Genomic DNA, 26884 nt, shown 5'->3' with positions numbered 1-26884 from the left:
AGGAAAACCGACCCAGCGTGGATTTATACATATAAATGCACATATTATGTACACCCACGCATACTGGGAATATGAAAATCTTAAACTAACACACCTGCTTGTGCTTCAGTGCATATAGCAATGCTTTTGTGAGAAACTGCAGCCTGGACAGTTCAGTTCTTTACTGTGTTGTGACTGAATTCATTTCTGTTTTTTCCCTCACAGTCATGGACACACAACATATCCAAGGAGAAGGAGTTCCTCCGTAAGCTGGTTAAAGCCAACGTCATCACAGACCTGACCAATGGTATCTGAGTTTACAGCTCACCTATAGCCTTCCTCTGCCTTATACAAGGGACAGCAGACCAGGAAGGCAGGGAATTGAATAAACTGGGGAGAAAAAAAGAAAACCCTTTCAAATCTGGGTGTCCTGCACACTGCCAGGGGTTTTTATATCAAAGGAGATTATTTAATGAAAATAAATACTGGAGGGTTTCTGTGGAGAGATGCACATGTGCCTTCTGAACCAAAGACTCCTGCTGATTGAGGTAGGGGTTGGGGGAGGAGTCCTGGGGGAGGACTGGATCTACACTGTTCCTGTTGCACCATCAGACAGTTGAAGAAAAGCTCCGCGCTTCAACATTTCGCCGCTTCCAACCAGTTAATAATCAACAGTCCAAAATAATAATGTTGATAAGTGGAATTTCTGTGAGTTGAGCGTGATTTTACTGACTAACTCGATGAGGGCGGAAGTATAAGGAATGAATAGCGGACTTGTCACAGAGGTTGTGTGGGGATGTGCTGAGTATTAGCAGTGCCAATCGTACCTCGTACAGGGGGAGAGATCGCCTTCCCCCTCTCCTTTTGCTGCCTGAATGTATTCACTTTCCTCAGTGTAAATATCAAAGATTTTTACTGTGCTTTTTATCGAGCTGCAGCAACAGCCCCCTCCCACACACACACACACACACACACACACACACACACACACCTGCCACGTGTCCCCTTTTTTTCCAGTCACATTTTTACTTGACCAGATGACCACAGCCGAGTCACTGAGGGTCACCTGCCACACTGACCGGTGTCTTTTTGAGACATCGAGGTGAATTTTAAGTGTTAATTAACTGTCGGTCTTTTGATGACTCTGTGTGTTATTGTGAATCTGAATCTGAAAAGATAAGTGGTTTCAGTGTTGTTTTCTAAACGTGAGTTTATACCATGTATTCGAGTCAGGTCAGGTGCCATCAAAAATAAGGACAAATTTTAATGAATTCATTTTGCTCGTTTTTAAATTGTGATTTTAGCTTTTAGGAGTCCTCTGCACTACGATGCATTAAAAGCATGCATTTGGAAGAAATATGTATTTATAGTTGTATTCACTCTAGATTATTATATTGACTCATTTTCTCAAGTTAACCAGCGCTGGCAGGTGAACCCTGAAGGGAAATTTGGACACATTGTCTCGCTGTCTTCCTCTTTTCCCCCTCCTCCTCCTCCTCCTCCACGCCACGGTACTGTCTTCATCACTTCATCAGCTGTGAGCCTTCAGGCCACAGTGCAGACGTGCATCACTCAAAGAGCAGAAGACTGTTGTACGTTTCATCTCCCTTTACCCGGTCTCATGTTGCTGCAGACTTCCTTCTTCTTCAGTAAATGGTGAAATCTCGGATTGTAGAATATGAATATATATATTTTTGCTTTTAGGTTAATTTTAATAATTTATTTTGTTACAAAGTCCCAATGTCTTGGTCACAGGCAGGCCTGCTTTCCATCGTTTTTGTTCTGAGAAAACACAAAAGCTTGAATTTGTGTTTTGATTTCACCACCATGTGTTTCCTCAAAGACTGCATCGTTTTAGGTTTGTGGCAGAAGCAGTGTTGTGATCGACTTCAATGATTCAATCTGTTCTCATTTGACTGGGTGTTAAATGCCAGTCATGCAGCTTTACGTGTACGTGGTTCATTAGAATTTCAATTTTGTTTATTTTCAGCCTCGGTCGCGAATCAGTGTCACATGCTGACCGGGGCTTTTTCAGAAGGAGTTTGTGTTACACGCTTCTCAGTATTGTTTTTACGTCACCATTATTAAGTGGGAAAAAGTATTACACAATCAAAGTGTGAGAGAATGTTATCATTTGAATGTGAAAATCAGCTTTATATGCAGTATAACGATGGTGCATTTTTGATGGGTTTCGCCCACTTTCTGTCGGTAGTTTTACTTTTAGAAGTGCATATTTACTGTACATTGTGCTCAGACTGGTTTGCTACCATCACTCAATCAGTAAGCTGCTGCTGTCACATCTGTTACATTGCTCCGTCATGTCTTCCTATACTTGATTATGTTTCCACAATCACTGCTGGGATTGAGCAGCCGCATGTCGAGCCCAGTCCCTTCAAAAGTGGTCCACAGGGTTTGGAGGAATTGATCATTAGTTTTTTATGTATTTATTTTAATTCTTTTTTCTTTTCTTTTTTTGAGAGCGCTAGTGTACAGGGAACAGCTGACTATTACACTATTATGGGGTGCTGTCAATGCCATTCATACACCTCATCACCTGCAAAGGGAAGCAAGAGGAATTGAAAGTAATCACAGCCCAATCAGTGTGTGGGATCAGCAACAAACCAGTAACTGCTCAGCAGAAGACAGATGATGGATCTAATATCTAATGGAAAATGGTCATTTATTATGTAAAACACGTGTAATGTATGGTCAGCAGGCTAAAACGCACGCACCAAGCCACCAGTACGCTCTTAAAGGCTTTGAGGTAAAGAGGTTTTAGTTTAAGTGAAACTTAACAAATGCTGGAGGAGTTCAAATTGTTTGGACCCACTTTGCCTGTTTTTAGTTACCTGTTCGTTGTAAAGCAGAATGTATTAGCTCAGCATATTTATGTAACTTTTCATTGTTTCATTTTTACATTTCACCACCAGTGAAAGTTGGATTGATCTAAAGAAAATGACTGTTTGTGTCATATGTGTGTGTGTGTGTGTATGTATGTATATATATATATATATACACACACACACACAGACAGACACAAACTTTCTGCAACTCAATAAATACGTTTGTAATGGATATTTGCTTGTGCTTGTTTGTATCTTTTGATTCTGGACTATGATAGATTTCCCCCAACAGCTGAACAGATTTTTGTTTTGTACATGACTTGTTATCTTGTTTGAATAGTAAATATTTTTTTATGTATTTAGTCTACTTGCTGGTTTATGGCAACTTGAACATCTTCACACACACAGTGAGAGAGAGTTTAGTGGAGGGGGGGCTTAATTAATGCTGTACACTGTCATTTTAACAGGAAGCTCACCGTAAACATGAAGGAGGGATGGAGTGGAGGCGTGCGCACATGTGGATTTCCTCTGTCGCTCTGTATCTTCTACCTGCAGAGTCAAAGGAAATCATTTTTCCATGCACTCATGTTGGTGTCCTTCTCTAACTCTTGCTTTTCTCTCCTTACGCACTCCTCTTTTCACCTTATCCTCTTTGTTTCTATGTCTCTGTCTGTTCCCATCACTCTCCCATTATTTCTTTCTCTTCACCTGCTCAACTCTGACGTGGATCTCCTTTCATTGCTGTAGCCTTGAGGGGCCCAGTCAGAGCCTACACACTAAATACAGACCGCTCAAACCCACTTTGACACTCTGCACCATCGCCATAAACCAAAAGGAGTGTTGCTGAGAGCAAGTGCAAGCAAACCGTCCAGCTGTGGGCCGCTGTAGGTCGCTGCTGGTGTGAGGTGAAAGAGAACAGGATGCTGAGAGCCTTTAAAGCGCCGCTCGTCAGTCCCATCCCGCTGAAACTTTGCTGCCAGAAACCTTTTTCCTGCCCCAACTAGTCATGCTTCAACGCTCCCCAAAACCACTGAGCTCTGGCTACTCTGACTTGACAGATCTTCTGACCTCTACAGGGTGGGATCGAATGCCCCTTTCTCCACAGCAGGGTGGATATTTGCCACCAGGGATCTCCCCCTCAAGGCAGCTGTAGGGCTGGAGGCGGTCGTTCCCGTTTGTCCTGCAGACGGGGGAATGAGCATGTCTGTACCTCTTCAGCCGACAAGCCTTTTATTCTCAGCGACAGGATCCCCACCCCACCTCCTCTCAGTAGGGTTGGAACGGAGAGGCCACGACCTCTGGGCCTGAAATTTAAACTGCTCATAAAAAGAGCTTGAATGGGGAGAGAAAACACCCTTTCAGACGCCCATGTTTTCTGTGTTTACTTAATGCTGGGTCAGCTGAGATCAGGGAAAACAACATTCCCTTCGCCGCACCGTGTCCCACATTCTGTCAGTCTTACCTTTGTGTGAGGCTGAGACACGCCTTCACGGCTGTCATGTACCTGTATCACCACAACCAGGGGATTCATCTCCTCCTGTCAAACTCTGAGCTTGTAGTGTGCAGCATCATCGTCATCATCATCATTCAACAGATGGATTCTTTCATAATTTAAAGTTTTCAATGGTCATTACTCAAACATGTACCTATATGTGTTTAGAGTTTTTTAGCCAGGTGACACTCAGATTTCAGTGTCTGTAACAGCTTTTTCAAGGTAATACATTTAGTTAATTGCTCCTAATGTCAAGCAGTTATTTAAAGCCCACATAGACCGGAAGCTCCAATTAACGCTGCGTTTGTGTTTGTATCTGCGTCATTACCTCGTTTATGAAACCCTAAAGTTTCAGAACAAACAGTTCAGCCACTGCTGAGAAAATAGTGTTGTATTGTTTTCCTGGGCTCTGCAAAGCGGATCGGCACTTCCTTAATTTGATGTCATCATCAGAAATCCTCACCACTCCTCTCACCACTTTAGCGCCTCCCGGTGCGGGCACTAGTCCGGGCACATCCGGTTGCGTACATTCAACCGCAGAAGAAGAAGATCTACTCTCGTTGTAGCTGCTGAGATGCAGAGCATCCACCGTGCCAGAGGGGGAGCTGTGTATCTGAGAGCTGGCCTATGTATTACGTCACTTCCAGGTACCTGGCCAATCACAGGACAGCGGGAAAGCTCTCGTTGGCTGGCCAATCACAGCACAGTCCACGTTCTGGGGGTGTGGTTTTGGTCTGAAACAGCGCGGCTGACGAGAGCGTCAGTGAGGAGATATTTTGATCGGCTCGTTTGCAGCGATTAGGAGGTTTTTAATCATGAAAACAAGTTAATATATGTAAGTAGACCTCCATAACTAACATATATGTGTGATACAAGCATTCTATGTCACCTTTAAAATAAAATGTCCTTTTGAATTCTCGCAGAGGCATCCAAAAAATCCACTTTTATAGCACCACAATTTTTCGGTGGCATGTGCAGATTGAATTTATAAGCTCACATGAAAGCCTTATACAAACACGCTTGGTACACAGGACATTCTATTTTTGCCAATAAACCTTCCTGAGTGTTGCACACTGGACCTTTAATCAATGACTTAAAAGGATTCATTGATCACGTTGTCTTTGTTCGGCGTTTGGAAATTCTGATTACCCGTAACACACTGACGTTTCACCACTGCTCACTACTTTGGTCATGTGCCCCAGTCTCATCCATCCGCATAATAACGCTTCTAATCAAGCCATATGCTGACACTTTGCTGGAGGATTTGTTTGTATGAACTGTGATAGAACAAACGTGGAGGACGCCTGCAGGAATGCAGCTTTGAAATGCTCTGATGAATTGTAAATCACTGCAGATTTATTTGTGCTACATTCACTTGTTGAGCTAATGTGGAAACACGTTGTTATGGAGTTCACTGCTACAGTTTGACTCTGTGTCCCACAGACTTTATAAAGGGGGCTGTGGTCAGTGTTCCACATGAGGGGAGTTCCCACTTGAAATGTGAAAACAAACTTAAAAGCTGGATTGAGGCCCAAAAGAAGAAAGTCACCTTGGATCGAGAGAGCAAAAAAGGACAACAGAGAGAGAGAGGACGAGTGGTGAAGTTTGCAAAGAGAAGACACTGGAGACACTTGGGTGGAAAAAAAAGAAACTGAACTGTCTTTAACATGCGGAGTAGTCACTCTTTATTCTTTTCTGTCTTCTTTCAGCATCACCTCCAGTTCTCAACTTGATGGACTCATGACAGCTCAGGCACAGATCAGCAGCTTCTATCCGTGGAAACCACTTAACACAACGGCACATGTGGAGAATAAAACATTGACTTTCACCACACTAACATCACTTTTTTTTTTATCTCATCATTTTTAGTTTTATGTTCTTGCAAGGAAATGAAAAATTCCAGCGTTCATGTTCCTTGTCACTTGCCAAAGACTAAACGTGTGTGTGTGTGTGTGTGTGTGAGTGTGTGCACGCATGTGTGCAGTGCTTGCATGGGGTTTAACTGCGGTTGTACGAGCGGTGTCACGGTGCAAATCCCTCTCACAAAGCTGAACAAGTTAATCACCAGCACACACTGTGATGGATGATGTCGACACACTCCTTCCATTTTTGGTGCCCTCCGCTGAATCTCTGCTGTTTTAGTGATGTTATTGTCTCACTGGCATGATTTCTGCCTTCCTCCGTCAGTCTTAAAGATTTGCGCGAGGTGTTTTTTGTTTTTTTTCATTAAAAAAAATATATTGTTTTGTCGTTATCAGCTACGATACTGGCACTTTGCTTGTACCTGGTGCATTTGCGTGGTGTTTTTTTTGCGGCGATGTGTTGCCTTTGTGTTTCCCTGTCATTGACTAATTGACTCTAGTGGGACTTAAAAAGTTGTTGAAAGTGAATGATTTGACCGCAGATGAAGTAAGATGTGTGTGGTCATCTTTTGTTCATATTAGGGAGATTACAATCAGGAAAAAAGTTTTTATGGTTTTGTTTTATAATTTTCCTGATCCGAGCAGATCTCACCCGTCCCTCCTGTTGTTGTGGAGCTCATCCTTATTATCTGGCGGTACATTCCTGCATGTCATGCACCTCAGTTGTGTGCATTGTTGCCCTGTTGGTTGCTACTATAAATAGTTGTGTGGCAGAGACCAGGATCCTCCCTGCATTTGTCTCTGCCTCGGTGCAGAGAGTGGGCCCAGAGAGGAAAGCTAAGGAGCTGTTTACCCAGCCTTTGTGCTCGTCAGGCCTCACTGTTTGCCCTGCAGGGAGTGCCCCAGCTGGAGGGCCTTTCTGTGTGTTGGAGGCTGGGTGGCAGGAGAGAACGGGCCAAACCTGCAGGCTGGAGAGGGTGGAAACGACGCAGTATCCACACTGATGTGGTGCAGTGAGCTGAGGCACGTGTTGGGGTCATCCTTTAGGATTGTGACAGCCGACTGCTCAAGAGGCCGAGAAAGGACTGACCGAGCAAACACACGAGTGGCCAACAGGCACAAGTGTGTGCGTGCGTGTGTGTGTGTGTGTGTGTGTGTGGAGAATGATGACTTGCAGGTGTATACTTGTAATCATTGCATGTTTGTACTGAAGGATTACCTTAGTGACCTACTGGGCACAGGCCTGTAGACCTGAGAGGTCAAAAGGTCAAGGGCTTCTGTGTGAAGTGGCTGTTAACGTTTATTGCTGGAAATTCAATTAACCCTAAAAACAAAGTGATGCAAAAAGATGACAAAAGTTATGCAGAATGTTAAAGAAAGTGGAAGAACTTTGTTCTGCTGGGAGACTTTTCCTGAAAACCTCCATGGTCATCCTCTGTGACAATCACTCCCCCTCCTCCTCCTCCTCCTCCTCTCCCTCCCTCCTCTCAGCGCGGGAACAAAAAGACATCTGAGCTATGTGGATGGGGAAGAAACATCCCAGCACTTTGTACAGCGGCCACCGCGCTCCGGTTTCACACGGTCTCTGACAGGCGGTGCGGCGCACTGCTTTTACGCATAGCCTCCAGTCCTGCGGGATATTGTAGACCGTGTTTCTGAGCTGTGAAGTTGACTCCAGAGAAGACGCCGGAGCAGCGCAGTCTGCCATTACCTGGATACCTGAGTTCAAAGTAAGAGAAGTTTAAAAAAGAAAGAAAGAAATAGACTAAACCAGGAGAAGCGCTTGTTTGGAGACGCGACTTTGGCTGCGTAAAGGCGTGATGACGCGTGGACTTCTAACGTTTAAGAAAGATGGTTTGATCGTTTTTTATTCCACTGAAGCTCACTTGAAACCATTTCTGAGATTAACTTCACGTTAAAGGAGAAGTGAAGGGAACGCCGTGTCACAGGAACGAGGCGGGTGCGCAGAGGCTCCGTCTGGACGTTTTGAGCCTGTGTCGACCTTGGCTTCACATTTTGAAGAGACGCAGAACATATTGTGAGAAAAATTCCCGCGGTGTTATTTACTCATTAACTATACAAGCTGTTTGGAGGCAAGACTGAACAGGTTAGTGGAGGCAAGGACAGGAGAGCTGCGCCTGAAAAACTGGCTTCATTTCACTAAACGATGGTTAGACGTGAGTCAGCAGAGGCAGCACGAGTGGCACATTGAGGACATGGAGTGTTTACACTTGTTTTTGTTTGTCTCTCTCTCTCTCAGTCCAAACACACTCCTATATTATTAGATTTGATATAGAATCTACATTACGCGCACCAGTCAACCAGTAAAGTGTGTTTTCCCTGACCTGGATAACTCTACCGCCTACAAAATAAACAACTGAAAATATTACATTTCCAGAAGAGTTTACAAAAAAACAAACAAAACAAAACTCGTGACTAGTCTTTTGAAACAAGACAGGGGGTGAGTGCTGCAGAGAAGGAGCCAGAGAGGACATCTGCTTTTGCACTTGCTTCAGGAAATCTGAGAATTAAATTGATTCGTTTTTAAGGGGAGAACCATTTATCAGCGAACTTTAAGACGCGCCATAAAACGTCAGAAGATTTAGGATGATGTGACTTCAGCTCACAGGTCATTAGCCTGTACTCACTGCCCACCTCTTCTGTTCTTGTTCAGGGAGCTGAGACTCTGCACGGAGCCGTGACAGGACACACCGACCACAGTAACAGGGATTTTGGCCGCGTAAAAAAAACAACAAGAAGGAGGCGCCTGTCGTGTTAAAGCAGAACTGTGTTTAGATGGATTCTTCATGTTTGCTCCAGCCTCAGAGGAGTCAGTCCGCTGTGAACACTCGCAGGTCGCTGTGACAGCACGGTGTAAAACATGACACATCGCGGCGCACGGATTGCTAAAAACGTGAGTTGCACGCAGCGCGGCAGGAGCGGCTCTCGTGTCCTCTCCGGTGCGCACATGGATCAGACGATTACGCACAGGACAGCTGGTAAGATTCTGTCTTCAGTGGTTTTTAAACAAAGCTTCGCTCGTTTACTCTGACGATGCGTAATGCTGCTGTTGTGCCGACACTGTTTGATGTTTGATTTCTTTTCACATCAGTGGCTTTTTTTTTTCTTCTTTTTTTTTGCCGAGCTTCAGAACTCAGTACCTTGCACGCACCTGCCAGCTGCCCCTCTGACTCCGAGTTTGACTCTGTGACCTGAACTCAGTGCTGGATTTAATTTACTGTTTACTGGGAGTGTTTGTGAGGTGTCATCCAAGAGGAGGAGGAGGAGGGTGGGTGTCTTTGTGCTGTGTGTGGTTATGAAGGAAAGTTTTAGGATTTATGGTTCCAAGTGTTTACAAGGTGTGAGAAGGTGACACTGGATGCTGGAATAATATAAAAAATAATGACACGTGTGTGTGTGTGTGTGTGTGAGGAGGAAACGGAGACAGTCAGTCCTGTGTGACCTCTTCTGTGATGGGCTGAATATAAAAGTACTGTCTACACATCCAGACACTCATACACACACACACACATTCTTTTGCACTTTCTATAGTGAGGACACACACACACACACACACACACACAGAGACATAATGCATTCCTTATCCAGTCTCACCTTAACCAAACACAACTAAATCATAACCAATTCTTACATTATAACCAAGTCTTGACCCCAAAAATGCCTTTAAAATTGTGAGGACCAGCACACACACACACACACACACACACACACACACAGCTTTGCACAGCTAGTCTTGTTAGGACACTGTGTTGACTTCCATTCATTTGGACAGCCTAAACAATTAACAACAAACTTTAACAAAAAGCCCTTTAAAGATGTGAGGAAAATGACCTCACTTTGCCAAATCTCCTCGGTCTCCTCCTCTTGTGCGGGATCAGGAGCAGTTTTAGTCCTTAAAGCTTCAGGTGTCTGATGAGTTGGACATCAGACACAGTTGTTTTCATTCTGAAATGAAAGTGCGCGGGTGGAGACAGAGATCCTTGTCATTTTTAAACAGCATTACTTTCCTGATCGATAGAATAGTTTCACTTTATTGTACTTTCATCTTTCTCCCTATAAGGAAAATGACCAGGATTTGTCCTTTTTTCGGAGTCAGAAGTAACTCCAGGATGTGTCACTGACTCATACATGAGTAGCTGAACTCTCATACTTACTCACTGACTCATGCATTCATGTACATACAATGTCACATAGATGAGGCTCAGTGCGAGGAGACTCGAGGAGACTGGGATGTTCCCAGTCATTTCTTACTTTGATTGCTTGATCTTTTTCTTGTCGTCTCCTGCAGGCGTGTGTACCTGATGAGGCTCTGTGTGTGTGCAAGAGCTTTGGCCTCACCTGAGACATGTCACACATCCACACCCCCAACTAAATGCCTGTAAAATGTGTGAAAACATGGTCGTGAAACAACCTTGTTTTTCTTTGTCCGTGTCTTTTTCGAATTTTTCGGGGGCCAAACATGAGAGTATGGCCTCTGCTCCAGGCATGTCACACTCCCCCGTCATGCTGCCACAGCTTTCACTTCCTCCAGTCAAAGGTGACGAGGTCAGCGGCTTCACTGAGGGTCAGGTATTGTGGGCCGGCGTGTACTCTTTACCAGCAGCCTCCTGTTGTGTGGTCTGGTTTGTTTTAACTGGCATGTGGCTTTACGAGAGCTAGCGTGCTATTTGTTGGTGTTATGGGTTTAACTCTTTCTTGCTGTGGGCCTGCTCTGTGTCATTCCTCAAGTTCACAGAAAGCCAATACTCATACGACTTAGAACTCGGACGCATGTTATCGACATTACCACTGATTTAAGTCTGTTTGATTTGTTCTTTTAACACAGAGTCATCCTATAACAAAACAAAGAAAACACAACACAAGAAATAGAATGAATTACAAAACTAAGTAAAAAAGAGTGAGATAATTGTGCTCCAGGCTCCATGAGACAAGATTTAAAATACATGATAGTAATAAAAAAAATATACCAAAACCACTGGACTAGTACTAGAATAAAAAGATAATTAATAATAAATCTGGCATCTTACGCATCAGGACTGTAGACCTCCATCCAGAGGGAAAAAGCTGAAATCAGTGTGCGTTGTGCATTTGCTTATTCTAACCATGAAAGGAGCAGGAAATGTCCTGTAACTGAGTGCTTTTGCCTGTATCTCCAGACACTTATTTACAATTTACTGCATGTTAAAATACTGTTTTGACAATTTAAAATGAAGAAAAACAAAAAGGTTTATTGAGACAAAACAACTCAGTTGTACCATACATTTGAAATTTGAACAGTACAAAACATATTTACGAAACAGTTGTCTCTCAATGTCCAAAAACAGGACAGGAAATCCAAACTATGTGTACAGGCGTTCTTCAAAAGACACTGATTCGCCGGCTTCCTGCAACAGCGCGAGTGAAATTACCGTAATAACCAAACAGAGGATTTGCTTGCGCTTTACGTTCGGTGTCAAAAGGTTAAGCGATATGTTTCCACTGATTCACTAAAAGCAGGATAAAACCATGTTAACATGAAATGTGGAAAAATTGAAGCCTCGTCACAAATACATTTGCAGCGACTGGTGCCGCAAACAGGCCCCGATACAGTTCATCTCCCCCCGTCACGGTTCCCGTAGAGGCTCGGGTTCCTTTAGGAACCTCGGTGCTTTCACCAAACCTGCTCGGTGCCTGCGTTCACACTTGTCGCACATTGTAGTGCAGTGGAACCAAAGGTCATCCACACCGGGCATTCGACTGTATATGCACAATATGAGCGGTCTCTTTGTCACAAGTTTGTCGTCCTTCTGTTGTCTACAGCCACTGATGATGTAACACTTACCGCTGGGAACCAACTTCTCAGGTTCCAAAAACATTTTATTTCTGGTGTGAACATGCTGGACACTTCCAAATGTGGCATTGGCAGCCAGAATGAATAACACTCAGACATGTCAAGATTTTGGAAGATATTCTTTATCGTCACTGACAACTATGGTGAATAAGTTGTCGAAAAGTGCAGAGTGGAAGATCTGAGGCACTTTTCAAAGCTCAATAAATATGTTGAATGGCAAACAGTTATGAGCAGCTTCAACCCTATAACCAGGTGAACTGTTCAAACAATAAACTGGAGCGCAGTCTTTTCAGATTAGTGGAAATCTGTCATAAAAAGATGGATGTGTGTTCTGTGCAGGCAGCCTTGTCATCAGCTGTGTCTCCGCCTCAGTGTGTAACGTTACTCTGGTTGTTTTGTCCCACTGCTAATGGAGAGAGTGCAGTGAGAGAGATTGATTATGCAACCTGGAGTGCCACAGGGCAGCTTCAATCTGGAAGTGCTTAAAGTACGCAGCAACCCACAGTGATTCCTTCAGGGCAAATTGAAGGAGGCATGATCTGACAAAAAGAAATTTCAATTTGTTAGATGTATTCTTCCAGACAAATGCCTCCCATGCAACTTCTGTTTTCTGGGTCCATGCTTTTGTGGCAGCCAACAATCTTGTTTAAGTACACTCGGGGAATTGCTTCTTTCTCTTGATCTTGAATTGTTTGCTTGTTGTCGAGCACTTTGGCTTCTTCAAGTTCAAACAGCTTAAATCATTTAGAACAAAGCGGCAATTAATACTTTTTGGAGCCGCTGATGAAACATAAAGCCAACTCCTGTCCTTATCAAAAAAATCTCCCGCTTTAAAACAACCTTTTTCTGAAAATGCAGAAGAATGTTAACTAGCCCCGCACAGTGTTTGTGTCTGTGGGAGCATGTTTTTGATACAATAAGCTGTATTCTTCTGAAATTAGCAGGTCAGATTCATTAATCATAGCGTCTGAGCGCTGCTTTGAACTATCAGGCCAGGTCATTAAACCCAGCCTGTCTGGGGCGCGAGCGGGCGACACGGAAACACTTTTGAGAGTGCTGGTTCACCCAGACGCAGGACACACTATTAATGGCCAGTGTGCGTGCGTGTGTGTGCGTGTGTGTCACTGATGGCCACATCTCACTTACTCTTACTCTCAGGCTCAGCGTGGGTTTCATTTAGAGAAATAACAACACGAGATGGGAGCAAGAAAAGGTCGCGATTGTCGGGGGTGTTGTGAGAAAAAGGGGATTTCAGAGAATGTGTGCGTGTGTGTGAGGCTTTGTGTGAAAACGTGAGGCGTTCTGTGTGTGTGTGTGTAAGAGCTGTAAATTGATCGTTGGTCAATCAGTAATCAACGATAGAAATGCACATCTTTTAATATTTCAAACGTTATATGACGTGAGCATGAGTTATGAAGTTATGAAACAATTAGGCTCTCGCTTGAAAAAGCTGCTTGTGTCGGCTTGTTGTTAAGTTCGACACAGATGTTAGTCGGACTCTGTCCTCTGCCCAGGTCGCGGCACTGAGATGCACCCCAGAGGCTGCTTCATGTAGCTTCACACAGGCATTTTCACTTCCTGGGCCGAGTCATATACTTAGCACATTCCGCCACTTCGCATTTCTGCATGCATGTACATGCCCACAGCACTGATAATACTAACGAGGGACTGTAGCGTCCCTGTCATGCGTAGCGTAACCTCGTGCTCAAGTTTTGTTTTCACGGGTATCGTCTTCTTCATTGGCTCTTTTGACCAAAACAAGAGCGCACGTGGCCCAGATAGTGCCGTGCTACAGGGAGCACGCACTGTGGACGCGTACGGTCCATGCAGACAACCGTGGAAATGGTTGGGTGATGAAATGTATGTAATGCCGACCCTAGCTGACCTCTGAGCATACTAGGGGAGGGTTAAAATATCGATTTGGTGATGTATATCGTCGTCCTTCCTCGTGCAATATGATAATTGACATGCCACGGCAAATATTGATATTTTAGTGAGCAAATGAAGGCGCTCTAAAGTAAACACTTTCACTCTTGATGTCTCCTCACAGTGGCGCTGCTCAAATCAATGAGGCTGAAGTTACCTGGCTGAAGAAGAGGGAGTTTACAGCTACGTTAAGAGACCAAAACATCCATGTTCAATACATTTTAAGACTGAAATCATTTTTGTTTTCTTCAGACAAATATCTGATGATTGTCCTGGTGATGATTGATGGTCACAGAATCGTTCTATTGTGATACCGTGTATCACGTATTGTGTGATTCTCCCCCCTAACACATACGTGTGTGAGGTCCAGTGAAACGACACACACGAAAGGAAACTTCATCAATGGATTCTTGGTTGGTTAAATTTGTGATTAAATGGAGTAACGGTGAATTATTAACATCCGGCATTAACAAAGGAAGCGGAGCATCCTTTGTGATCCTTTCCCTCTGTCGTTTCTGCTGCCTCTATAGCACCACCATCCTCTCAAACACCAGAAAGTGAAATACTAACCCCCCGATCATCATCACTCCAACGCTGCTGCTAAAATGTGTTCCCATTTAAGGTGAGACTCACCCAACCACTGTGTGTGTGGCTTCGTCTTCAAACTAACTTAATCAGGCAGGAATTCTGGTTATTGGGGTCAGGGACACAGGGAAGCTGCCTCAGTGAACAACAAAGTGAAGAAGAGCGAGAAGGTGAGGACACGGATCTGTCACATCAGGAGATTGTTTTAATCCCGTCTAATTTAGCTGATTTGCCGCATCACGAGACGCATTTCAGTTTGTTGCATTGTGGGATGTTACGTGGGTAATTTGACTCACTCAGACGCACACTTAATCTTGTCAAGGCTTTTGTGCTCTGTGGACGTCGCAGCTGATGGAAAATCCAGCAGCAGGACCATTATCGTTTCTTACTTCACCAGAAACTCCTCTCCTCCTCTCTTAGATTGAAGCAGTTTTTGGTGGTGAATGAATGGGTTATTTCAACACAATCAGGAGAATTACAAGCAAATAATCAATCTTCATTCTACATAACTTATTACACTGTACTGGGCTCTGAAAAGCAGCAACATAAGTTTCACAGGCTAATAAACGGGTGGCATTTGTCTGTGGGTGAGTGGTAGAGTCGACCTTCCTCCAAAGGTAAGGGCAGGGTTTGAACCCCTGGCTCAGCCAGTCTGTGTCCCTGGGCAAGACATTTAATCCCAGATTGTGAGAAATGTGCTTCGAAAAGTGCTTCACATAGATGCACTGGCCCTGACACTGTGTGTGTGAATGGATATGAATATATGGATGCACTGTATCTGTATCTCTGCACCTGTATCCTATCACACACTCCTCATATCCATTCACACACTGCCAGTCCAGACGCCAAAAGCAATCTGGGATTAAATGTCTTGCCCAGGGACACAGACTGGCTCTAGACTGGCTGAGCCAGGGGTTTGAAACCTGACCTTACATTTGGAGGAAGGTCGACTCTAGGCGTGAATGGCAAAACCATGGAAAAGCACTTACAGTTGTTTTATGAAGACTTCAAAAGTTCCATGTAAACGCAGACAATTTACCGTCAATTATTTCAGGGTATTTCAAGGGAAGTCAATATATTTGTGTATTTTTACCTTTTGCCAAAGTTAAGAACGGATTTTGACGATGAGATTTTCTGGGAATGAATGTTATGGCTGATACGTAATGTTGTGAGAGAGGGGAATGTATTGAAACTATAGGAGACAGATTCTAGTTTTACTAGTAAAATGTTATTGTCAGACACATGGTGACAACCCATACAATACCCAATATTAAAGCTGCAACTCTGCTTGCACCACCACACCATGCATGTGTTCATTTTCAGCTGTACTCATGCCGTTAGTAACAATTATGCACTTTTTCAGTGCTGTGTGTCTGTTTTGCTTTTGACTCGTGTCAATCACTTGTGACTTTTCCACTGAGAAAAGGAGAGCGTCGTGTGGCGCCGATGGGCTTAATCATCTTTGTGTGAATTTATTTGACAGTGGCATGACTGCAATAAGCATTTATTTATATTGAAAAGCTACACATTACAGCTTTAAATGTCAATTAGAAGAAGAAGAGACACGTGTCTTCACAAAAGTCTGACCATTTACCATTTGTTCCTGAATAAATGATACTGTTAGTGGCTTGTGTCAGTGTCTGCTCCGTCCTCACAGTGACAATACGTTTCCTTTTAGTGGAGTCAGGTGACTTTGATGGTTCAGATGATGACAGCGGCTCGAGGTTAATGTGCTGGTCACGGATGACACTTTTACGTCCCGTGGAAATGTGCGTTTCATTGTGCTTGTTGTGACCCCACTGGTCCTCGCTCTTTGATGGTCTGCAGTAACTCTCCTTCAGCTCCCCCGGCAACTTGAACCTGCACGTGTGACGGTGTAAATCTATAGCGCCGCTGCTGCTGCTGCTTTTCAAACACGTTGCTTGGTTTATTCCAGTAAAGAACCATTAGACACGTTTCTGTGCAGCGCCTCGCTTTGGTGTAGAGAGAAGGCTGCAGGGGCAGTGAGGTAAATCACTATTCACTCAGGTTTATCATCAAGAAACCGATAAGTTTACCTCTAATAGGTCCTAATGAGGTCCAGGTTGTACTAACCCTACAGGCAAAACTTGAAAGAGTCACTGTTCTCCATAATAGTTCAGCCTGAATAAACACAAGGTGGTGATCAGCAGAATAATCCTATTTTTACTAATAAAGATGCATTCATCACTTACATCAATATTTGATAAACATTTTTGTTTTTTTGTTAAAGGCACTTCCAAATGCTGCACTGTTAAAAACGGAAAAAACGGAGCTAAATAAAAATGCTGCAGTGCTCTGCAGACCTGACAGGAAAGCAACTTTTATACAAACATCATTTGATGACTTGATTCTTGAAAGAAAAAAGCTAAAACACATTAGAATGTTGGCAGTAGTTTAATCACGCCAAATAAAAGAGTCATAATCCCCTTTAATTCTAGCTTCTAAATAAAAAACAAAGAAAATCTGTTCTGTATTATTGATGAATTGTTTAAAGCTGCAGTGCATAACCTTTGCTGATGTTGCTATTCTGCCTCTGTTTGGTCTTTGTGGACAGAAACAATGTCACCTTGCTGTGTTCTTCATCTGAAAACAGTCTCTGTCAGGCAAAACTATCAGACTTGACTGTGTGAATACAGCAACAGCACAGGAGCGGACGTAGGCAAGAAACATGTACCCTGTCAAACTGTTTTAAGCAGTAGAGTTCACCTCTGAACATTTTCATGGTGCAATTCTTTGTGTTTTCAGTCGTAATCTGTCTTGTCCTCACTTGGTTGTGCCGTGTTGGAATGTCGCTGCTCACTCAGTCACCGTGCTGCTTACTTCTCTCAGCCCACCGTGGCTTTGTCAGTCGCTTAATAAAATCTCCAGAGAAAATAGACAAAAGATGTAGTTGTAACTTTATATGGCGTTTTTAGCATTTGGACTTGGTGTCAGGGTTAGAATTAATTTCATGTTAGCATTAGGTTTAGTCGTGATGGTTGAGGTTAGGGTAAGGGAATGCATTATTCCTATGAGTGTCCTGACCAATATTGCTGTACATGAATGTGTGTGTGTGTGTGTGTTTTTGGGGGGGGTCTCTCTGCCTATTGGAAGCATGGGACCTGCTATCTGTTTCTCATTTTGGCGGCACTTTGTGGTTTTCCAGCAGTGACAGGCCTCAGAGTGAAAACTGGCACTAACGAGCAATTACATCCTGTCTGCCTGCCAGGGATTATGGGATTACAGATTGACCGTGCTCCCTCTCTCTCTCTCTTTATTCTCATTTCGTCATTCCCTTCTCGTCTGTTCACCTCGTTTCTGCTGTCAGTATTTCTTTTCCACTCAGTGGTTCCCTTATCGTCTCCTCCTTAGCCCCTTCCCCGCACAATAACCCATCCTCTATTTTTAATTCTCCTCGACTCTTATCGTGTGATTCTCTATCATCTCTCTCCGCCTCCATCACACCTCCAGCTTTTTCCGCTTTGACTGTGCTGCTGCCTCGCACAGTTAAGACGCGCCGCCGCAAACTGCTGAAGAGTGAAATTGGTTTCGACAGGGGAAAGGGAAGGATTGCTCATTTAAAGAAAGAGATATTTTAGTGTGTGTGAAACTCAAAATGAAACATGATGAAATTGTGAAAACAAGAGGAGGCGATGGGGTGAAGAAGAGGTGAAGTAAAAAAAAAAGAAAAAAACATTACATCATGTTAATGTTTTTAAAAAGTTAATCTGCATCACCGCTTTATCCCACATAAGTGGGTCTTGGGGACGTAGGGGCAAAAGACACGGGGTCCAACCTGGACAGATCACCAGAGACGAACCACTCACACTCACACCTACGTTCAATTTAGTGTGTCCAATTAACCTTATCACCAATTATGTTGGGACTGTGGGAGGAAGCCAGAGAGAGAGGGAAGATGCAAACCCCGCCACAGAAAGGCCCTCAGTCAAACCTGGATTTCAAACCGGCAACAGTGCTTGCCGCTGTGCCCCTGTGTGGGTATTTTAAAAAAACAAAAACCTGAATGTCGTATATTTGTATAAGTCTGCATCACAAGTTTGTCCCGGCAGACTTTTTCTTAGACGCTTAATTCACATGAAGGTAAGAACATCCACCTGGTCAGAATCGGAGCGAGTATGTTTTACACCCTGAAGCTCCTTCACTGAGGCACTGAAAACTGATTATACTCTGTCAACAGGACGCCACAAGCAAGATTAAAGCAGAAGTTAAAATAAAAGCAGTTGTCACACAGCTCCCGATGTATATATATAGTATTGTATAGTATATATATATATATACATATACATCTGAGCTCTGGGGCACATGCATGTACAGCACATATCATCAGGCTCCGTTTTGTGGGACCTCCACCGATCTCTCGCTGTCTGGTAGTGATCAGACGGCTCTCCTGGTGTTCTGCCTCTCTCTCCTGCATCTCCTCTTACACTGCAGGTGTCTTTTATTGAGCCAGCAGTGATTTACTGTACCCCACTCTTTCCCTCCCCGTTCCTGCAATCAGGCAGTGCGTTAGTGACAGGTTAAAGCTGGAGGTCAGAGCGTTTCGCCAATGTGCACACACTTACAGCAGAGAACAGAATGTGTCTCTAATAGGCGGTCATTATCAGAGAGGGAGGAGGGAGCAACACCAGGAGAGAGTTTTTTTTCTTTACATGGTGAGAGGTTTATGGAGGCTCTGTGGGCACAGTTCAGGTATGAGGGTGTAATAGTATACAGTGGGCACATTGAGCACTAATCTGAAACACATTTGTGTCTGTTCCTCTATGTGTGCTTTGGTACAAGCAACAATAGTCTTAATAGCATATTTTCAAAATGTGATAAATGGCTCGTTATTATAATATTTACATGTGCTGACAGAACCTGGCTGGTGTAACTGCACTGTTTTACAGATACTGTATGTACACAAGAGAACAGAAAACAAACTAAAACTAACATTGATTTTGACCATATATCTGTTTTATGATTGTTTTAGATTCATGTGTCATTTTAAGCAGCAAAATTAATTAAAATTAGTATATATATATATATATTTTTTAATAAAAGGAAATCGCTTTTTTTTTTGACTAAATATGTAATTGCCAGGTTTTGACTGTATAACAGAAGTCTCAAACTTAAATGACCTGGGGGCCACTGAGCGTCTGGTCTGGTCAGTAGGGAGCTGGTCAGGTGACAAAAAAAAGCCCAACTTTTCTGGGAAAAAGAAACGGTTCAGTACGGGTGGGCCATATGAGCTTCAAATTATATAATATTATGACATTTTTATTCCTTTTGTTTCCTCGTGTGAGCAATTATGTCTTTTATTTATTATTCTGTACTGCACTTTGGTCCACTGTGGTGGTTTTAAAGTTCTTTACAAGTGAAATTGGATTGGATAGGAGAATTGCTAAATAAAATACCTTTAATATGCAACAATATGTAGTTCACAATATAAAAAATAAAAAACTTATTTATGATGCATAAAACATACAGAAATGACTCATTATAACTTGATATTTGGGCCACATGTTCCATGTCATGGGGTTAAAGTCAGATGAGAATATAGGGTCAGCCTCGCTTCATTAATTTTTTTTTAACTTCAAACACCTGATATTTATACAACCAGCATTTAAAAAAACACTGGTGTTTATTCAGAGACATGTTTTTCAATTCCAACATTCCCTTTCCTGTCTGTCTTCATCTGACGGTCCTCATAGTTGATCGAGCACGTTTATAAGAGCAGAATAAGCTGTGCAAGTCCAGCAGCTGCTTTAACGGTCGCACTTTCCGACGCTGTAAATGGAAGGTGACAAGAACTGTGCTTCTCCCTGCTGCAGACATGCAGCCTGATGGACAAACCGAAGGCTTTAATCAGCCAAACAAGGAACAAACACGTGCTGGCCTCTCTAAACACACAGAGCAATGTGCACATGCAGTGCTGGACGTGAAACTGCAGAAACACACACCATCAGTAAACTTATGTCAGTCTGGTGCTCTTCATAGTCCGGTGTCCCCCTCCTTCTTTCAGTCTTGTCTCCACTCCTCAGCTCCCAACACACCTCATCCTGTGAAAGGGCTGGAGGCGTCGGGCTGTAAACAGCTCCAGAGAGCCGCGCTGAAACCAACCAGCAGACAGGCCCATAGACTCCCAGCTTGCTAATCTAAGAGGGGCTAAACACTCCCAGCTGTGGCATTAGTGACTCAGAGCGGCACCTCTCCCGAGACCAGCGAGGATCTGTAGCCCGCTGTCCCACCTCACTATGCTGTTAGGTCTTAAATCAACTAGGAGACGGAGGGAGCTGAGGAGTCGGCACAGTTTGGTTTTAGGTTGCAGCAGTGGCGCGTACTCTGTCTGTCGGTCTGAATTACGCTCACGTTTGTCTCTGCTTGTCCTCTTGCTCCTTCTCCCACCCCTCACTTTCTGTAACTTCACTTAGCCTCGACCTGATCTCTGCAGCTGGAGCATGCAGAGTTGCATAAAGGCTTCAGCAGGTCTTATCGTGACCTGTGATCCTGAACCTTTTGTCAGTCTTCCATCTCGTTGCACAGGCAGAACTGCTGGGATTGTGTTTGACTCCTAAATAAACATGTCATATCAGAGAGATCTGTGAACAGAACACGCTCAAATACGCTACACCGTTCGTTTGCTGTAGTTCAGCGCCAAGGTCACGCAAAGCTTCTGAGAGATGGTAGATGTGGTTTCAAAGGATGCTGGAGGTATCTGTAGACAGAGGGTTGTTTCACAGAGAGGTTACACAAGAGAAAGGAGAGGTAAAGAGGGATTTTTAAAGGGACAGAGACAACAGAGTAAACAAAGCACACAGTTGACGTTGAAACAAAAACCACAAGAAGAGGATGGTGGTATTTGTGCACTGACTTTGACCTACAGTATCAGATCTTTGTCTAATCTTCATCATTTTAAAATACTATAAACCAACAGAAGGTTTGATGATCATTGATGTCTCGTTTGTTCTGTAGCATCTATTCTTTTAAGTGATCTGTTGTGACATTTGGGCAAAAATGTAAACAATGCCATTTGAAGTTGTTTCATTGGGCTCTGTGAAATTGTGATGGATCGTGTTTTCTTGAGCGGGTGGAAAAATAAAACTGTGGTGTTGTTAAAGATCCATAATACAAATGTATATTGACGATTCTGAAATGTTTTCCCTGTGAATAGCTTTGACCTTTTCTGACCTCAGATTTTTTATTACTTTTTTTGTCATCATCAAAGACGTTGGATCACAGTAGATATCAACTCATTTAAAAGGAACGAACGGCCGTTCAAATTCCCAATTCATCAAAGAAATCAAGAGATTCCAGAGTCGATGTATAGATATATGAAATATTGATTTTCTTTTTCCTTTGGTCGCTGTGACCATTCATCTTGTTACACTGAAGACATTTTATTCCCATTACTGACTTGTTACACCACATGCAGCTCTTTGAATGTCAGTCTATTGTTCTGTTGGTTGGTTCGTCCACCACTTTGGTCCAGTACTGAGTCTTTTGAGGTTTTGTGCAGCTCTTCATAGTTCCCCAGAGGATGTATCCCAATGACTTGATGTAACCTGTGAAGGATATATGAGGAACAAGTGTGTACCTCTGACAACCAGGTTTTTGAAGTACATGATACTCTAGCCTCCTCTTAGTTTCACACTTTGGGAACTACAAAGGAACCTGATGACCTCATGTATTGGGCGCTCCACCGCCAGCACAATCCCTCACCCTGCACGTACTATATATAAACATCTGCATCCATGACACTTCTTATCACCTGTCCTGCATCTCTGTGGTTTTTGTGTTGTTTGTTTTGTTTTGGGGGCTTTTTTTGGTCCGGGACCTCCGTGAAGTGCTCGTGCAATGCCTGGTTACCCCTGCTTGTACCTCTGCCACTGGAATAACCTCGAAGAATGCCTTTGACAAGTATATCGCAGATGCTGCCTTTTGTTGCTGGACTGGGGCTGTTTGCATGGATGTATGAAGCAACAAGCCAACACTAGCCACACTCGCTGGCAGAAAACACTGGCCTTTTACTGAAGCAGCAACAAACACACCGTCTTGGCGCATTGAAGATGTGATTTATGTGACACGGCGGCTTGCTCAGGGGCCCGCAAGCTGTTTGGGTTCTTTTTCTTTGTTGTTTATTTACAGTAACTGGACAATTGTGAATGTATAGACATCATATTGCCCGCATGATGTGCCTTTAGTTTATGTTACTCCTTTGAAAGGGTGTTCTGTATGGAGAAAAGTTAACATAACGTTCCTGTTCTTACATTCCTCTCCCTCTCTCTCTCCAGGTGGGACCAGATGGAGGGTTCGGAAGAAGGATAGACAGGAGATTACCTCTGTAATGTCAGCAAAGGCCAAGGTCAGAAACAGACGTTATTGCCAAAGGAGCAATGTAAAACATTCCTCTCCTCGTCCATTTTTCTCTTCTAATCTTTTACTCTCTCTCCCTCTCTCTCACACTCTCATTATTTGCCATCCATTCATATGAAATCACCTTCTCTCCAAATAACCCCAGCCTGAGTTATGTGTGAGTTGTTAATGAAATCCATCCTCAGAAGGTTCAGACCTGAGCTCGCTCCATAAATCCACGTCCACTCCAAAGCCTTCATGGCTACATTAGTATAATCCAATGGGCCAAGCTTAATCCAGCATAAAAAGGAAGTGGAGATAGTGAAGATTGAGAATTTAAGATCGATTTTATTCGAGTTCTGTGCTTCAGGTGCCTTTATAAGTGTTATGTCATTATCTTTATTGTGTGTTTAGTGTCTGTAAAGTACTTAACTTAAGGTAGTTGTCTTTGAGTATTTAGAAAAGCGCTTGAAAATAAAATGTATTATTATTATTATTATTATTATTATAATAGTACATGGTTAGTAAAGGCGCTTATGTAGCAGGGGTACATTTTGACAGATATTGTTATTGCAATTTGTTTCAGAATTGTTATGACAGATCATTTTTGTGTGTCTTTTTCACAAAATAATCCAAATGATTTTTTCAGTATCCATTAATTTTGCATTCTTATCTTAATCAAATAACATAGTGTCTTCTTTTTTCGATATTGCACTCAGTCATGCTGAGAATTTGATTGTTTTATTGCTAATTGTGTGACTTTTATGTGTCACCGTTATGTCTGCACATAAAATATAAAGCTACCTTAATATAAACCTTAATATAAACATTGATGAGTGGAAAACTGTGTTCGAATAAAATTGTTTCATTCCTTTTAGTTCTGTGCATCCAGCAACATAAAAACACTTAATGATTATTAGAAATATACAAATGTGATGTTTGTTCAATCAACTTTATGAGAAGAGAAGCATGTAAAGGTTGTATGTGCACTTATTTCCTCTGCCTTTAAGTGGCCAAAATCAATAAAAGCAGCTTTAGGAAACAACCAATTATAAACTACTGTCTATTCCCTAGTTGTTGAAGAGAAAACAGAGCGTTAAATAAAGCCCCTTGTGTGATTTGTCGCCTGTGTCCTGTATAGGTGCTGCTCTGGGTGCTGCTGTCTCTGCTGCCTCTAGTGGAAGGAGCTCACATGAAGGCTGGTGCCGCTGGAGTGGGATCAGACTCGGGCCCCGCAGTGGACCTGCTGGGAGGCCAGGAAGAGCGCGAGCTTCCTGTGACGTTGCCTGAGGTGGTGGAGGACGAGGAGCAGGAAGATGAGAGTGACCCCTATTCTACTTTGCATCCTCTATATGGTACTGAAGCGTTTATTTACAGCACATCTGCTCCATCGTGCAGTATTTCAAAGGAGAGAGGCCATTTATGATGACATGGTTAAATTATTATGTTTATTCTAAAACTGCATGTTGTGTCTGCACTGCAGCACACTATGAAATAGGATCAAATGTATAAACTCAAATTTGAATGCGTGAAACAGTTTATCACATAAAGTTATGAATGAAAAAATCACATGTCATTGTGTTTGCTGCATTCATCAAACTTTCTGAGAAGGGAAATGTGTAACGCCAAAAAGTAAATGGTTAAAACCAAATTGACTTGGGCCGAGCAGTAATTCAATAAAAGTATATATTGTAATATTTTGTAAAATTTCACTCAATTTAATATATATCATTATAATATACAATATATATGCTCAGGTTTGTGAAACGATATCATAGCATATATATCATAATATATGATATTATGATATCACAACTCACAAACTGTGAATAAATGCTTCCATAGCAACTCTTCATTCACCTCTTCTCTTTCCCCTTCATTTCAGACCCGTTTGTAATGGATGAGGTGGACGACCACCCCAGTAGTCGCTGGGCAGGGCGTTCTCCGCGCTCCTCTGACCCCACAGAACCTCAACCCAAAGGATCGCAGAAGAAAAAGAAGAAGAGGAAGAGGAAAGACAAGGAGGAAGAGGAAGAGACGGGGAAAAGAGATAAAAAGGGTAAAGGTAAAAGCAGACGGCCAAAGCAGAGCAGCAGGGACTGCCGCGTCGAGAAGAGAGAGATGAAGGTTCGAGACCTGGGCCTGGGGTTTGACTCAGATGAGATTGTACTCTTTAAGTTTTGTGTGGGCTCCTGCCAATCGTCAAGAACAAACTACGACCTGGCACTGAAGGCACTGCTGGAAAACGGGTCGCTGCCTCGCCGCAAAGTCAGCAACCACCCCTGCTGCCGGCCTGACCGCTACGAGTCAGTTTCCTTCATGGACGCCCAGACCACATGGAGGACCATTCAGTCATTATCTGCTGCCAGCTGCATGTGCATGGGCTGAAGATATGAACGAGGCAGAGGGTGACGAGAGCAGGTGACATCCATCATGAAAAGAGACGAGTCAAGAGGCCTCGGGGGGTGGGGGGGTGATATGAGGAAGACCTGGGTGTAGGAGGCAGCGAGAGGGGGCGCTGTTATGTACACAGAGCAGAGGAAGTGGTGAGGGCCACTTTTTGGTTTCCTGTGGTGCATGTTGTTTTGAGGAGGAAGAGGCTTGGGTGCAGCTGGATGACTGAGGGCGAAAGTCAAAAATCAGAGACTGAGGGGGAGGTCACCTGGGAAACACAGGCTGGATTAACAGTTGCATCATCAAAGAGTTAATTGTTCTCAACAGAATAACTGCAGAAATGACAGAAACAGGCCAGTTGTGGCTCACAGGAGAGACTCTGTACGTGAACGTGACCGCTTGACTTCACGTGGGCGAGATGAAGAGCAAAGACACAGTTAAGGGACAGACACTGTGTTTGTTTTCTGGTTGGAGACTAATGTGATGTTAACTGTTACTCACAGCGACGCCAGCTCTTATAGCATAAGTTCAGTCTCGTTCTTTCCAAACACAGACAGGGACATTACGTTGTACCGTTTCTATGTTCAGGTGAACTCAGCCAAATGGATGCCATGCATCTTCATGTATTACTGTATAGAGTAAAAATATATTTATTTCTGGTAAATTATTTATTTATTGTAGCTTCATAGAGCTGTTTTTATGAACTCTTTATTGTGGATAAATATCTATTTATTGCCAAGATGCAGATTTCATGTCGACAGTTATTTCTTACTCTCTTACGGCGCATACACAGACGGATTTCTTTCTTTTTTGAAGGTGCAGATTTTCACATTTAAACTCACCAGGATTCTGGGCTAAAAAAAAACCCAGCTGACTTTCAGTTAAATAGATTGGATACAGTTATTACTTGAGTGGTTTTATACATTTAAAAACAAGAGAAGATCTAAATGTGCATGGTTTTCTCTTACATTTCATCAAGGACACTGTTTCAAAATGCAAACAAAAGACACCAGAGACAAATTGGCATACAGTGGAATGATATGCTCTACTAAATACTACTCAATATCCTCTCACGTAAGTGTGTGCCGTCGTGCTGATCTCCAGTTTTGTGGTTAGATCTGAGTTGTAGTATCAACTTTTCCCGCTGCATAAATGAAAGAGAAAATCGGTTTTCACGTCCAGAATGTATGTACATGAAACAAGTAAATACACGTATACTACAGGACCTCAATGTTTCTCATTTTAAGTTTTAAGTAACTGAATTCAGTATGTCACTCTATTATATTATTATATTAATATTATTATTGTTACATGAAGTTTTCTTTATTTTTGTATGGCATTATCCTCTAAGGGAATAAAGTTGTTGTTGTTTTTTTAAAAATGGAACTTGTTATCACTGCTATTTAGTGAGGTTTTCACCTCCACAATGATGTTCGTGGCAAAAGGCTGCAACACCTCTGCCTTCATCCTGTCCAGTTTACTCCACAGGGCATTTTTTGTTGTTGTGTTGGAGCGCCACCTGTTGGTACAAAATAAAAAGTAAACTTAGTTCCTCTGGTCTCCAGTTTGAAGTGAAGGAAGTGAAGCTGTGTTTGCTGTA

General features: G+C 43.0%; 2 protein-coding genes across 8 annotated transcripts in view; both read left to right on the top strand.

Moving 5' to 3' along the window:
- st3gal3b (ST3 beta-galactoside alpha-2,3-sialyltransferase 3b) overlaps positions 1-1336 on the top strand; it is a 44005-nt gene extending 42669 nt beyond the window's left edge. For all 5 annotated transcript variants that reach the window (XM_044024364.1, XM_044024337.1, XM_044024374.1 and 2 more), the window contains one exon: positions 205-1336. In XM_044024364.1, coding sequence (XP_043880299.1) covers positions 205-294 — 90 coding nt within the window. In that variant the 3' untranslated portion in view covers positions 295-1336. The remainder of the gene's footprint in view (positions 1-204) is intronic.
- Positions 1337-7743: 6407 nt separating this feature from the next.
- On the top strand, positions 7744-26868 carry LOC122759604 (glial cell line-derived neurotrophic factor). Of its 3 annotated transcripts, none has more exons than XM_044014750.1 (5): positions 7744-7906; positions 8851-9175; positions 22830-22900; positions 24032-24245; positions 24776-26868. In XM_044014750.1, exons 2-5 carry the CDS (start codon positions 9058-9060, stop codon positions 25276-25278), a joined length of 906 nt encoding a protein of 301 aa, XP_043870685.1. In that variant the 5' UTR covers positions 7744-7906; positions 8851-9057; the 3' UTR covers positions 25279-26868. The 3 variants fall into 3 exon arrangements, with proteins under 3 accessions (XP_043870685.1, XP_043870599.1, XP_043870517.1); XM_044014664.1 differs by having other exon boundaries at positions 7744-8214; XM_044014582.1 differs by having other exon boundaries at positions 7744-9175.
- Positions 26869-26884: the final 16 nt, after the last annotated feature.

The sequence above is a fragment of the Solea senegalensis genome, linkage group LG1 (genome assembly GCF_019176455.1).
Source record: "Solea senegalensis isolate Sse05_10M linkage group LG1, IFAPA_SoseM_1, whole genome shotgun sequence".
In the NCBI taxonomy this organism is placed as follows: Eukaryota; Metazoa; Chordata; class Actinopteri; order Pleuronectiformes; family Soleidae; genus Solea; species Solea senegalensis.
The sequence above is the reverse complement of the archived record's forward strand: the minus strand, read 5'-3'. Positions and strand labels throughout refer to the sequence as shown.